We start from the raw sequence: 15083 nt of genomic DNA, 5'->3' as shown, positions 1-15083 counted from the left end.
GGATCATGGGCAGTCGGAGATTGATGAACCCTCATTACCTCTGCAATGATTGAACTCAAAAGCTCTGAGCCCTTTGCACTGGGTTCATAGGGTTTCTGTACTGGGGGTGATGCAGATCAGGGAAGAGCTGTCCACATTCTATATTGGCTGAATACAGGGGACACAGCTCCCAGTGGCTCTTTAAAGGGAGCTTGACACCTGCAATCCATATTGTCGCATAGGGGATGCCATTCCCACTTGACAGTAATAATGAGAAGTGTAAAAAATACAAATGAAAGTGTATTTCCACTTATTTTAAAGAGAAAAGGGAACCTATTAAGGCTCCTATTGTACAGCAGAACTACAAATATTTGACAAATGGTTTACCGAACAAGGTTTCCAGTGTCTAAGTATAAATGAAAAAAGACACAGAACAGGTTCCCAATTGATAAGACATCTACAGAAACCTTCTGAAGGCAAAATAAATATAACAAAATATACAATGCAAAAACATTTATTTCTAATTCACATTATAAGTACACAACTGCCACCATAGCAATCCAATAAATGTCCTCCAAGACACCCCTAAAACCATAAAAACCCAGCCTGTGGTCCCAAACATGGTAATATGAGAGTTATAAATCGTCGCAAACTTGAATTATTTGGAGCTGGCTCCATACTGATAAAATGTCATCATTGAATTCATGAAAAATGTTATCCATCGTACATGATTCAAAACCTTCTCCGATGTGATAGTCCCAGCAGATTGCAAAAAACAGGGAGCGTGCCAAATATTTCTATAGCATCTCACTGAATCATATGTGTCAAAAAGTAATTGTAGTATTGTAATCCATCCTATGACACCGTACCGTGTGAGATATTGAAAAACACTGCTCAGCACAGCACTGCTATAGGCTGTGTGTATGAATTGCAGATTAAAAGTAGAGAGCCCCTGCGTGGAAACAAACACACAATTCATCAGACCGTGCATCTTGCGGTGCCGGAATGTCCAAGCACCCATGCTACACTGCAACCATGGAGCGTACACATGATTGCCGTGAAGCATGGGTGCTTGGACATTTGCTGATTGACTGCAAGCTCCGTTCGGCTGACAGTTTTCCAACATTCTCCTTCGATAAGCTGATTTGAGGGATGCCGGGTGGAAGGGTGCTGACAGTGGCATCCACTGTGAGAATTTCATCCGGTTCATGAAGAGTAAATTCATAAAGAACCGGCTGTAATTCTCACCGTGTATGCGAACAGTGTACCCTACTTTAGTCTGTCCCTATAATTGCTGTTTAAAAATGTTGAAAATAGTGTGCAGCCTGCCAAAAGGACATCTCTCCAAAGGAAGGAAAACTTCTCATGAACAGTTAACAACTTGGGTTTTCAGTCATTTTTAGTCCTAGTGCCAATGGTCATCATGACAAATTGAGAGAGGAAAACTCACCAGAGGCAACAATAAAAACCGGTCAGAGGTTCTAACCCTTCCCTTTTTTGGTCAGATGAAGAGAGAGGTTCTCTTGAAAGCTTGTCCAGAATATGTAAAGTCCAGTTGGAGTCTCAACCTTAACTAGTTACACTTCCATACATTTCAAAGCGTTAGATGAGTGCCTTACTCGTGTGCCAGCTCAAAATTCCCATCCCTTGCATTACCCTGAAGTCTCTCTGACATGCCCCCCCACCTTTACACCACTTCATTCAGCAACAGGGAGCGTGAGCATTGCTGAATGGAGAGCTGTAGTGTCACATGCAAAGGGGAGTGTCAGATGGATGGAAATAGAATGAGTGCACCAGTATTTATCTTTAGCCAGTCGCAGGGAACCTGAATTTTGAGCTGGCATAGCAGCTCGGTTAAATAACCAAGTATGGAATATGGCACCTAAATACTATTGTCTTTATGCACCCAAAGTTTAATTATTTTGTTTAAGGCAGACCTTTATCACCTGATACTTAATATTCCTGATGCATGAGTGCTGATTCTAAGACGTGCAAGTTTTTTGTGAAATCAAACATTTAGGGCTCATTCACATTAGGCGTTGCACTAATCGCACAGCATCTGGAGTGTGGTGCCCCAACACAGTGCCGAAGCACTGATCCCGCTGCTCTGATAAAAAGTACATCATGCCATACTTTTTTTCAGTGCACACCAAAGCGTTCCCTTCGCAATGCGATGATGTGAACCGAACATATCCGTGACAAGGCAAATTGTCTTCCGCCAAAACAAAACATCCAGACTCCTTCCATATGTCGCTGGAAACTTCTTTTATTAGAAATCGCACAGCTACACAAAGTCCCGCCTCAGGTCCACCCCTCTAACGCTTTTTTTCCCCAATCCTGGACTTAATCATAGAGAACTCAATGATTAAGCCCAGGATTGGTTTAAACATGTTAGAGGGGTGGACCTGAGGTGGAACTTTGTGTAGCTGTGCAATTTTTAATAAAAAAAAGTTTCCAGCGATTATATGGAGTGCGGCCAGGTATTTTATTGTTTTGATGGCAGCTAATGTGGAAGTGAGGACGAACTTCAGCCGGTGAGCACCTGGATTGCCTCTGCTTGTGTGCTGTAGAGGAGCGCTGCAATCTTTTGAATATTTTGAAGGCAAATTGCCTCATCTTTCGTTGGGGCTACACTGGAAACAATGGCCATCGTAACTCCAATGCATCTGGTGTGAATCGACCATTAGGGTTTGTTCACACCATGTCCGTTGAGCTGTGTTTTGCTGCACACCACCGCACATGGATGGTGTGAACAGGGCGCATTGAGAGCAAGTGTTTTCTGTGTGCCCTGTTAACACCATACATGTGCAGTGGTGTGCAAAAACACAGCTCAATGCACGTGGTGTGAACAAGACCTTATTCTACTACTTTAATGAATCTTACTTCATTGACTGAGGCATTGGTGATGTTGCTGCACCCTGGGAAGGGCACGTCACCAGTGCCTTCCAGGGAACACTCGTAAGTAACTTGCGTGATCTGGGTAGAGAAAAAAAAATGAATGGGCTTTTACCTGAGACTCGATTATGGGGAAAAAGCCCCTACATTTTTTTTTTTTTTCTACAAAGATTTGGTGCTGACGTCATTGGTTAGCCAGCTGCATAAACGCAAAAGATGAAGCCATCCACCCATGACTCCTACTATTGAAAATGCTGGCACCAGAGTAGAGGAGGAGGAGAAGAGAAGTATTAGCTTGTGCCAACATACTATGCAAAGAGACATACACTATCATTATATCTGTTTTTGCTATTGTAAGCACAGTAATGGTGGCAGTATCATGGAAGGGGGAAAAGATCTGCTTTAAATGAAGATTACAATTGGGCTTTAGCTGGTCAACAAAAACAGTATCCTGTACAATTCCTGCACTTATACAGCTTCATTCACATATGGAGAATTTCAGCGGTTCTATAAATCTGATTTTGACTTTTACATTTCTCACAAATGTTAGCAAAACCACAAGCTAGTGAAACTTAAATAATATAAAATCACAGCCAACTTGTAGTGTTTTACAACTAAAAATAAATGTGCATTTTGTTTCTGTTAGGAGCGACAGAGGCTGGAGACAATTTTGAATTTGTGTGCGGAATACAGTAAGACAGAAGAAACCAGTCCGCCTGCTCAGCTACAAGAACCTCAGGCATTTTCCTCAATAGATGCCAAAGTTGAAAGGACTTCACCTTTGGATGCTCGAAGACCATCGTGGGATGGTAGTTTAGGAAGCAGCCACGAAAATACCGGCAGCCTGATGAAATTGAGGGGAGGACACAATGAGGAAGAAGCTCGCAAAGAGGAAAATAGCAGCACAGAGAGTACTCAGCATGAAGTGAGTGTATCTTTAAATTGTATTGTAATTAATCTTGAAGGCCTTTCTTCCATTGCAGTCATCAGGGGGGAAAGGGCAAAAACAGTTGCAATGGTCTTATGCATTTAAAGACTGTTCACATTATACTATTATTATTAATATTATTATTACTGACCACCCATTGATACTAGACACAAAAAGGTGGCAGATATTACCTTTTAGATAAACTCTCCTCTGCTGCCGAACACCACTTTATTAATATTCCTATGCTAATTCCAACGTTTTAAATGTACATCATCCACATGACAGTTCTTGAAGTCTGGTAGTAGGTTTTTAAGCTCTGATTGCTTTTATGAGGATTGGCATGGAGCGTGCTTACTGGAGCCATACCCTATATAGGTCGGGAGGGTTTAGCAGGTGGTGACTGTGTTTTACAGAGAGGAAGAACTTACTTTAAGATGCCATCTGGCCTTTCTGATGTTTAGTGTGGAAGAAGGCTTAGATTAGCATAGTTAGTCACAGCACAGGTATGCAGGTTTGCTTGTATTTTTGTGTTTTCTAGTGGCTGACAACTGTCGTAAATTCATATTTATCTCCCTTTTGTAGCTGCTTTGTTGTAGTTGCTGTTAGTGTCCATTAGAATAATGGTAGCCATAGATGGCGAAATAATTATGGGTGGTATTTTTTTAACTAGGTTTTTTTTCTCCCTGTAGCTGAATATGTGAGACTACCTTGCGTTAATACATTTGTAGATTTTAATTGGGGCAGCCAGTTAAACTGAATAATACAAAATACTAACAGATAATTATGTGCTCAAGTACCTGAAGGAGGCTAGCTGAGATGCATTTCTCAATGCTTGGATAAGGGTCTGTTGGAAACGGCATGGATTTCCACTAATTATTGGCTTGACTGGAGAATGGTCAAAGCTGAAAGCCAAATCTAAGGCCTTCTGCAGACTCTTATCCTTGTCCCCGAATAACAGATGAGGGTCATAGGCATATAGTAACAACATGATCTACATGTTGGTAATCTTTCAAACACTCTATTATAGCAGCTTACCTTATCTGAAGAGAAGAGCTATAGGCTCTCTAATAAGAGCAAACAGGATGGGGGATAGAAGGACAGTGTCAGCACCAATTCAGAGATGATTTGAGGAGCTACAGCTGAGTGATACACAAATGAGCTATGTTTGTTAATACGTAAAGTAATGAATGTCCAGATTATTATTCCTTGGATTTAAAGTAAGAATTTAATTCAAATTAAAACCTTTACTGAGAGAAATATTGAGGTTAAATTGCTGACTTTCAGAAAATGCTAGTTGCCTGGTTGTCATGCTCATCCAATTCATTACTTTTGGAGTCACTGGCCTGCAACAAGCATGCAGATAAGACAAGTCAGTGGGAATTCAGTAGTTCAAAACTGCATACTTCTTCCGGGTTAGAGTTTCTGAAAGTACTGAAACTGTTAGACCAGCTTGCTTACATTTTAATTCAGTTTGATCATCATTTGCAGTCTCCCTACTTTTTCATTAAACCGTTCCTTTAAAAATAAGCAATTCATGTTCTGTATAAGTAAGTGGTTTTGCAAGTCTGACCTACATGTGTGATCTTATTGATACCAGATGAAAAACAAATAAACAGGGTTTTGGCCAGAAATGTGCATTACAAGTGATTTAGGGCTGTATAATTCTACTTGGGCTGGGTCCTTGCTTGGTTTGGAAATGAGGATAATAATTATTTGTCCATAGAGCTTTATAGCTGACCTACAGAGATGGCATAGGTCAAAGTGTATATAGTGGGCCTAAAAGGTCTTCTAACTTTTGTTTAACCCTCAGTTGGATTTTATCTATGCTTGGAGCTGTTTCATTAGTTAGTGTTTTGACCATCTCTGCTTTCTTCCCTGTGATTAAGGTGGCATCCAACCCTTCCTTCCAGTTATCCTGTGTCAGTAGTGAAAACTGGATGGCATTATAGTATTGAAGCAAGATAGACTGCAAGTATCTTTGGAGATATATACATTCTTAAAAAAAGGCCTGCATTATGCTTTTGATATTTGTGGGTCTGTGACCTCCATCCCATGCCCATCCACCAAACATGTTCATAGTGGACACAGAGGCCTGGGTCCTGGCTAAGTAGGGCAGGGTAGAGTTAGTACTTCACGGCTGGTTGAAGGGATGTTTGCTTTTTGACAAAGAGCTTCCTTTGTTTTCTGCAGCAAAATATAATGAACCTTGGTGACTTTTTGCTACTGTAAAAGGTGGTGTATTCTATACGTCATACTCTAGAATCTTGCATGCTATTCGGCCAATTTGTCTCTGAAGCTTTTCTTTAAATTAAACTTTTAACAGAATTTCTCCTAAAACAGGCTTTCATGGTGTCCCACACAATTAGGGCCTTAGCTATACGATTTATTTTATGTAGGAAAGCCAAACTATTAATTGACATGTTTGAAAAATGAGTTACATTTAGACCATATGGATTTAATTACCACAGTGTACTGTATTGTTATACAATGTATATAAAGAGATAAGTTCTAGTTCTGCCTTACAGCACTTGGGCTCCCTGGCTCACATCCCATCCAGATCACTATCTGCAAGGAGTTTTCATGTTCTCCCTGTGCTTGTGTGGGTTTCCTCCGGGTACTCCAGTTTCCTCCCACGCTCCAAAAACATGCTGGAAGGTTAATTGGCTCCTGTCTAAATTGGCCCTCGTATATGTGTGCATGTGAGATATCTGACCTTAAATTGTAAGCTCCTTGAGGGCAGGGACTGATGTGAATGTGCATGTAAAGTGCTGGCGCTATATGAAATACTGGTAAATACCTTGAATAATAGTAGGGCAGAATTCTCCAAGCTGTTTTATGGTATTGAATGGGGTAAAACAGGCTTAAAGCTTCAATAGCTGCTGGGAGCGTCTTTTAAAATGTATCCCCGGGCTTGTGGCTATTTTGTAGAAGTAATCAGGAAAAGCTGCCGAATCACTTCTATGGGCGGTGATTAGGTGCCCTCCCCCCATGGTTTCAAATTTTTCTGCTCCTCCTGGGAGCTCGGGATCATTCCAGGATGGCTGAGAGGAATCCCAGTCTTTCAGATGACATCAGGCTGTGTCTGGGAAACAACAAATCTAGTACTTTCTATACTCAACCTGTTGAGGCAAAGTGCAGGGGAGACATTAGGGATCCAGTAGACCCAATATGTCTCTTATCTGCACAATGCTATTGCAAATGGAGCTTTGTGATAGCAATACAATGAAGTGAAAAACATACGTATAAAATTAAAAGTGTACCTAGGACGCATGCATGTACCTAGGATGCTGATTGTGCAACATATGTTAGGTATCGCCATGCGTGCTAGAGTGAGAGGAACATTTCTAGGGCTACCATTTACTTCATTATCTAATTTCTTAAGCTTTAGAGGTTTATATATCATTATTTGGAATATATTTATTAAATATTTATTATGGGAATTACATTGTCTTTGTGTGTGCTAAAATTAAGTTTAATGTACTTTCACTGAAAATATAGGACAAATGTCACGAGACACAAACATTTTACAACTATCCTCTTTTTATGCTACTTTTATGGGTATTTAAACGTTTTCTTTAGGTGAAAAATGCTAATTTTGACGTGTGTAACATGAAAAAATTGGTCTGGCAGCGAAAGGGTCAAACCTATGTGGAATATTAGAGAAATAGATTTGAGGTTTGTTGAATTCTACTTTTTGTTTTGTCCATTGGCAAATTACCAACATTGCTAAAATTCCCTGATAAGGAGGTATTTGGATATAATACCATGCAATGCTGAACAACTTGGCTGTTGAATGGAGAAGGGATGTACTGTGATCAGCGCAAGAATTCCACCAGGTTTATCCAGAAGTATAAAAATATGTATCGTCTGGCATTATCATGATTTGTTCCCAGAGTTCAATCATGAGGATTTTCCCATATTGTCATGGGTACGCCTCTGGAACAGGAGGGATATATTGAATGAATGGACTTCCATAGCCATTGTTCTTGGGTTTTTTTAAGGAACAGTTTTAGTAGACTTATACCCCGAAAACACATTAGGCCTGATTTGCTAACATATTTATATATATACACTGAGTGGCCAGATTATTATGACCACCTGACGATTGTAGGCAAATTAGCTATAATTAGCTATAATTTCACGCTGAAGTTGCTAGAGGGCCAGACCATTATAAATAGGGAAGCAGGTTGTTTACCACGACAGTAGAAGTGATTTGTTTCTGAAGATATGGGTAAACAACGCAATTTAACAGCTTTTGAACGTGGGATTATTGTTGGCGCTCGGAGCCATGATGCGAGTATCAGCAAAACAGCAGAATTCGTTAAATGTTCAAGAGCAGCTGTTGTTAAAGTGTTTAAATACTGGGCTTTCAGCCGAAATCTGGGTCTGAACGTGCGAATTGTGGCCGTCAGCGACTAGTCAATGTTAGGGCAGAACGGAGAGTGGCAAGACTGGTACATCAGAATGTCCTCATCAGAGTGCAGGCAATACAGGACTAAAACTGCATCAAATGCATCCAAACTATGTTTATAGTTCCTTTTGTTCATCATATCGCTTGACTATAGACGAAGACCAAAGTACCTATATGTGGTCTTCGTTATTTTATGTTTCTGTTAATCAGCATATTATGCTCCATCTTCTCTGATTTAATGTACAGGAAACAATTGTCCCCATGGCCATTCTGATGTTGTAGAGAGCTGACCTACTAGGAACAATGCCTATCTGTGTCTGAAACAAGCGATTAGCTTTTTTTTGGAGCTTGATTTCTGAATTCAATACACAACTGGACTGTATGAGCCGAGATTTTCTACATTTTTCTGTGGTTAGGCGAGGAATACCATGTGGGCCTCATTGAGCTGAATGTGAATATGACTTTGTTTTAGATAGTAGTGAATTGAGGAGTGACAGGAAACAATACTGGCGCCTCCACGTGCAATATTGGCCAGTTGCAATGGTAACGAACACACTGAAGAGGCAGCTCCCACAGGTCAAAGGACCTTCAATCTGAGAGACAAAAAACAAAAAGGAGCGCCTCCATATTGTAAAACCAATTTTAATGATAAAAACTCACAACTGTATTGTACTTACAAAAAGTCGGTAGTAAAAAGGCATGTAGAAAACAATGGGATGTCAGATCATCTAGCAGTGGAAGTCTGAAAAGATGTGCAGCATCAGCGTCCACTGCCCCTGTGTGGTCTCGGTTTACATGTTTCTGGGGCATGCCCCCTTCCTCAGAACCGAATTGAATTGAATTGAGGAGTGTCTGAAGATGGACTGTAATGCAGCAATTCATTATTTACAGTATTCCCCAGAAATTCCATCCGCGATCTTGGTCTGGTGTTTTTCCCCACTGAAGAGCAGTTACATTATGTCCTTAGATACATAATTGATGTAAATCCTTAGATGTTGTAAAGACTTAGCTAAGTTGAAGTGTATCTAAATGCAAGAAAAGCTTTTTAATACGTTGCAGCTTACTTGTGCTTAGATGCGGTGGATGCATTCATTTTCTTTTTTAAGGTTTCTTTACCTTTATTTTCACCTGGCGAACTTGCCAGTAATCACCCCTAGAACAAGAAGTGTGTTAGGACTACAGAATACACCCTGTTCTCATCTCGATAACATAGAAGGGAGGTGTTTTTTTAGTCCAGAGATATACTTGGCAGGGATGATAATACATACTGCTTGAGGGTTTAGTGCAGCAGAGGCAGAGCACACAGGAACTTTCAAGCTCATTAGATTTCAGGAAGGATCTTCTTTGCACTTATCTAACAGATAACACAAAACACTTTCAATGGTATGTTTAACACAGCATGAAATGTTCATTGTTAGGGTTTATTTGTAGGGGGTGGACAAATTAATTTGGAATTCCGGAGCCAGTTTATCCAATGCAGGAGCCAGCAGGATCTTTGGGGGGGCAGTTCCATTGACCGAAACTAGGCCTCAAAATTTGGGCACCAGCTGTTATTTTTAAGGAGCACTGGCTACCTGGCTTCTGGGATTTGATCCGGTGCGCCATTATTGCTGTACATTTGTGATTCCAATACCAAGATATCTGCCTGATGGATCCAGAGGAGTTTTATGAATAGTGTTTTGTAAATCACTGTGAAGGAGAGTTGCTACTCTGTTTTTAATTAGTAAAGGGATGATGTGATGCATCCTGCAAAGTTTCACTTTGAAAAATTGAGGACTTGTCTGAGCTAGTGGTTTTCTTGCAGGAATATGACTGGAGGGCTCTTTTTTGTAACCGTTTAAGAATTTTCTTTCAGAAACCAAATAATCCCTGCTGTATTCCAGATCACAAATATAATGCTGACACATTATTTGGAATAGTTTTCCTGACAGCAGTGGCTCCATACATCAGAGATTCAAACTAAAATATCCACGTGCGCTATAGAGAATTTAGTTCTCAGATCCCAGGTGGTCACGTGATCACGAATAACCCAGGTGTGAACCTGGCCTCACAAAAGCTGCTTTTGCTACCTGTTTGAGATTACTTTGATATGGAGCTTTGACTTATGACCTTTACCCTATCTGCCCATGGTACTAAGGCCAGCCCCAATGACCCCTGACCAATAAGAGAGTCCTTATTTTCCAACAAGGTATTTTCGCCGGAAATGGGGTGATTGGTGTTCATGTCCAGTGTCGTTATAGCAATATCAGTCTCCATGATAGAGTTACAGTGTTCTCATTTGGGGGATCTTACTGGAGGCTTTTCTGCACAAAAGAAGCAAGAAAAGTGCCTGCTTATAGGCAGCACTTCTAGTTTTAATTACTCGGAGTGGAGTTCATGTTCTCTTTACAGTTAAAAAGGATAACCATGCATAATGAATGCTGACAGGGAGTAAAGCAGTCCTTTACTCTCAAACATACCTTGGTCCTTCCAATCCCACTAACTGTGCTAAATATTGGAATGCAAAAAAGTCAACATGCAATCCAGGCCTGGACTGATCTGTGGGTTCCAACTGCAGCTATAGATGGTGGATCGTGTGAGTGTAAACCAACCAATCAGTGGTTTTGCTTTAACACCCTTCCGGGTTGATGGCACGCTCACTTGACAGTGATATCTATTGCTGAGACCCTGGACTTAAGGTGCCCATACACCTTACGATTATCGTACGATAATCGTATGCGATCGACTTTTCGTACGACAATCGTAACGTGTGAATAGAGTGCCCGACCGATAGTACTGTACAATCGTACGACTTTTGACGGTCAAGCATGTTTGAAAACTTTGGTTGATCGTACGATGTTCGCATGGTTGGTGGCGTTTCCGTCCGTCAAATGTCGTACGATTAACACTGCGCATGCGCAAACGAAAATAATTGCGGTCAATTACCGCAAGTCGTCCAGGTGTTTTTTTCTAACTACCGCTGATTGAACCTTGCGATAATCGGGGCAGGATGGGGCCGTCGTACGAAAATCGTACGACGGTTCGATCATCGGACGAAAAGTTTAGTCCGATAATCGTAAGGTGTATGGGCACCTTAAGACTTGATGGGGTGCTGTGCAGGTGTTTATTTGATAGCCCAGTACATAGATGAACTTTTTCATCTCACGACGCTGCGCTACGCACGCTGTCGCCGGGCAGAGCGGGGGATCGGAACTCGCTAGACACACTGCAGGCGAAGGACCGCAAGTCGCTGCTCGCCTGTGCGCCGCGCTGCTTCGCCTGCAGTGTGTCACGGCCTTAAACCTCTCGTCCATGGAAAGTCGCACGCGTTCCTTGGGCGGCCCGGTACCATTTGATCCACGGACCGGTACCGGTCCGCGGCCCGGGGGTTGGGGACCACTGCAGTATATGACCAAATATGGTGGGGTTATTGAAGGACCAAGCTCCTGCTTTGTTCGGCATAAACAGAAAAACCTTAGGTGTGGGATGGGGACATGTGATGCACAAATAAAAGCTTGGATGGTTGCGTAGGACCGATTGCTGTATTATGTTGTTAATATCCAGTTTGTCTTTTTAGCACGAAGATTCTTCACCAGCTGGAGATGTAAACTCTGAACTGCGCACTCTGGAGGAACAGAGAAGAGCAACAATAAACCGTGTGGAACAGCTGAAGAACAGAGTGACCGAACTTGAGAGACAATTGCAAGAAAGTGCTCGAGAGGTTTGAAAACATCTAGACAGTTGCCAGGAAGTTTTGTGCATTGGGGAGAAATTAGACCGTTTTATGTGGCATGGGCTGTGTTGTCCTTTATTTTGTATGGTGATGGTCTGATTTCATAAGAAGAGGGAAAATAGTTTTCATTTTGAGGAAATACTAGACCCATCTGTTGTTTGTCCTTTCTTCCTCTATGCAGGCAGAGATGGAGCGTGCTCTACTTCAGGGAGAAAGGGAGGCTGAGCTCTCCCAGTTGCAGCAAGAACAGAGGATGGTTCAGCAGCTACAAGACAATCTTACTGCCCTGGAAAATGAGATTCATAAGGAGAAAGAGAAGGTACTAAACATGCTGTAAGGTTTTTGTGCCCCGTGTTCGGGAAATATTCCACTCCCTTGTGTTCTATCCTTCTTCTGTCTTCACTCTTTCCAGCTCCTTATTGTTCTCTTACAATTCCAACTACTCCATGGAAAGGTACAACTTTTTATAAAAAAATATTTCACAGTTCTCATCATTGTGTATACAAACCCTTATTTTATTAATTCAGTGCCAGAGAGGCCTGCAAGCAGCTATTATCTATTAACACTTGTATTTTATTAGATTGCCAAATGGTGATACCACAACTGTACCTCCTTTATAGGTAGATAATCTGCTACTTTGCCCATGCAGAGCAAAGTGACAGGTTCTCTTGAAACCTGATACTCACTGATACTCCTTTTCATCACCGTCGCCTGCCACTGTGTTGCCATGTCCAAGGCCTAGGAAAAATACCTGGCCTCTGGAACATAGGGGAGTATGTGAATTCCTCCCCTTTCCCCCAGAATGCAGTGCTTGGTCCATGCCTGAACTTGTCACAGGAGGGAGGGTAAGAAGACATTACCCCAGTGTAAGCGACACAGAACTTACACGGTTACGTCTCCCAGCTCTGACAGAGGGTGAGGGTGGTATCCGTGAAAAGTTATTTCAAGAGAACCTGTTCTAAACCGGAAAAGTTACAAGTTCTCTACCCGTGGTCATTCCAGTTTTTGATCTATCCATGCCACTTAGCAGTTTATTATATAATTACTGAGTATAATTCCTGTCTGCTGAAAAAGCTTGCAGGAGTACAATGAACAGAAATATAAAGTTAAGGCACAATATACTTGGGGAACATATCCCTATTCTAGCATTTTTTCTTTACTCATCAAAAAGCAAAAATTACATACAGTATATGATGCAGTCTGCCATTTGTTTATGACAGCAGTTTGTTTTTCTAATGCTACCTGGGGAAGGTATGTTTTATTACCTTTTGATCCTGCCAGAAGGCCTATTTCTTCTTCCTGTAATAAGGTGACAATGCTGTTCATTCTTAAGTGAAGTCACCCAGCAGTGTTGTCACTTTGTGGATGTCTTAGATCCTTGGTTCTCAACTGGTGGGTCATGACCCAAAAGTGGGTCGTGACCCCGTGTTCAGTGGGTCACCGCATGCCTTCCAGTTTTCTAGGCGAGAGGCTCCTCAGCCTCCCCCTAGCGCAGCAATGTCAGTTCTCGTACCAAGCAGTCATTTAAAATATGCTGCCCGACGCCGAGTGTCAGCTTTAGGTGGGATGGGGCTATGGCCGCGAGGGAGCTCCACCCATACATGCATTGCTTACAGCTCCCTCATGTGTCCTATAGCGGTGCCTGAATCGGAGTGACATCACATTCTGGCTCCCGGCACCTCTACACGGTGTGCAAGGGAGCTGTACAAGCAATGCACGTATGGATGGAGCTCCAGCACAGCAGCCCACACTGGACCCCAGGCTGGGGATCTACTCCAGTTCTTGTAAGGTAGGGAGACTTGGTGGACCGTTAAAAAAAAGAGCCTGTATAGTGCGTTAATTGCATAGTACCGTGTGATTAACGCACTGTACCACCCAATTGCACTTACCACGCATTCTGGTGTGGGAGGTGTGTTGCGTTGCCATTCATTTGAATGGTACCCCAAACGCACCTCCCACCCACAGTTTGTACGTCTGCATCGGAACACACGGTACCCTAATGCCGTGCGTTCCATTGCAGTGCAGACAATACAGACTTGGGTCGCGACTTCATGATCGGGGACAAATGTGGGTCCTGAGGTTACACAGGTTGAGAACCACTGTCTTAGATGAACATGCAGTTTAAAGAACTACTCCGGGCAAAACTTTTCTTAACCCTTGCACTGAGGCTACCCCCGCTCTGCAAGGGTGAAGTGCTTGTTTTGCTCTAGGTGTTAAAATTAAAAAAGTTATACTCACCTGATCCTCAGAGTTGCCTGGCTCCTAGACCGGTACTTCGAGCCTGTCTTCCCATCTACTGTGGCAATCGAGGGTCCTTTGAGTCATCACGTCCAATACACATGTGTATTGGATGTGAGGACACTGAGGGACATACTATCGCTCCAAGGAGTGCTATAACAGCTGACCAGCTCCAAAGTTCAGGTGAGTATAACTTTGTTATTTTTGCACCTAAACAAAAATTAGAACTTAACCCTTGCATGGGGAGGGGGGGGGGGAACGTCACCACACTTGTAGTCCATTAACTCTGCCTCCCTGTCTGAACTGTCTCAAGCCAAAGCATTGCACCTGTGATGTACTGACCGCAGTTGCAATGATTTACCGGCTTCTATGCAAAAAATTATAATAAATAAATAATAATAAATGCACATTTTTTCTTTTATAAACAAGTGTGCATTTATTTTATTTTTTTTAAAAAAGGGAACTTTCCCTTTAAGCCATGAGAGCAGTGGGGTTTAATTTTGTTCTTTTAAAAAAATGGTTTTGGGTTATACAAAAAACAGGTAACCATTGTAAAGACCCTCCGCCAGTGTAATATGGTTTGTCTCAGCCCCTGTAACTGACAGTTGTTGGACAGCTTGACCTTTTACAGGAAATGAAAACCGATCTGCTGGCTGGAGCAACAGGTCATAAAAAAGCTATTGGGGGATGCAACAAAAACTGCTATGTTAATGACAGTGTGTGCGTGTGTACCTTTGCACATACATACACTGTATATAGATTATTTATATGGTATGTTTGTTTTAACTTTGCCCATAGTTTTACTTTAATTACAAATTCTTACTACTTTATCACCTAAAGGACCACTATCAAGAAAATGTAGTTTCTACATGTAATGTATTTGTCTTTAATTTTTTTTTTTTTTTTTTGGTTTTAAACAA

The 15083-nt window shown here is 41.8% G+C and overlaps 1 protein-coding gene across 1 annotated transcript in view; it reads left to right on the top strand.

The window, feature by feature from the left end:
• Positions 1-15083, top strand: part of PHLDB1 (pleckstrin homology like domain family B member 1) — a 130490-nt gene that overhangs the window by 75654 nt on the left and 39753 nt on the right. Inside the window, exons 7-9 of the mRNA XM_018552853.1 lie at positions 3521-3799; positions 11770-11913; positions 12107-12244. Of these exons, the coding sequence (XP_018408355.1) occupies positions 3521-3799; positions 11770-11913; positions 12107-12244 (561 nt within the window). The remainder of the gene's footprint in view (positions 1-3520; positions 3800-11769; positions 11914-12106; positions 12245-15083) is intronic.

The sequence above is a fragment of the Nanorana parkeri genome, unplaced genomic scaffold, assembly GCF_000935625.1.
Source record: "Nanorana parkeri isolate BGI_ZX_2015 unplaced genomic scaffold, ASM93562v1 scaffold98, whole genome shotgun sequence".
Classification (NCBI taxonomy): Eukaryota; Metazoa; Chordata; class Amphibia; order Anura; family Dicroglossidae; genus Nanorana; species Nanorana parkeri.
This window is presented reverse-complemented; position numbering and strand designations above follow the sequence as displayed.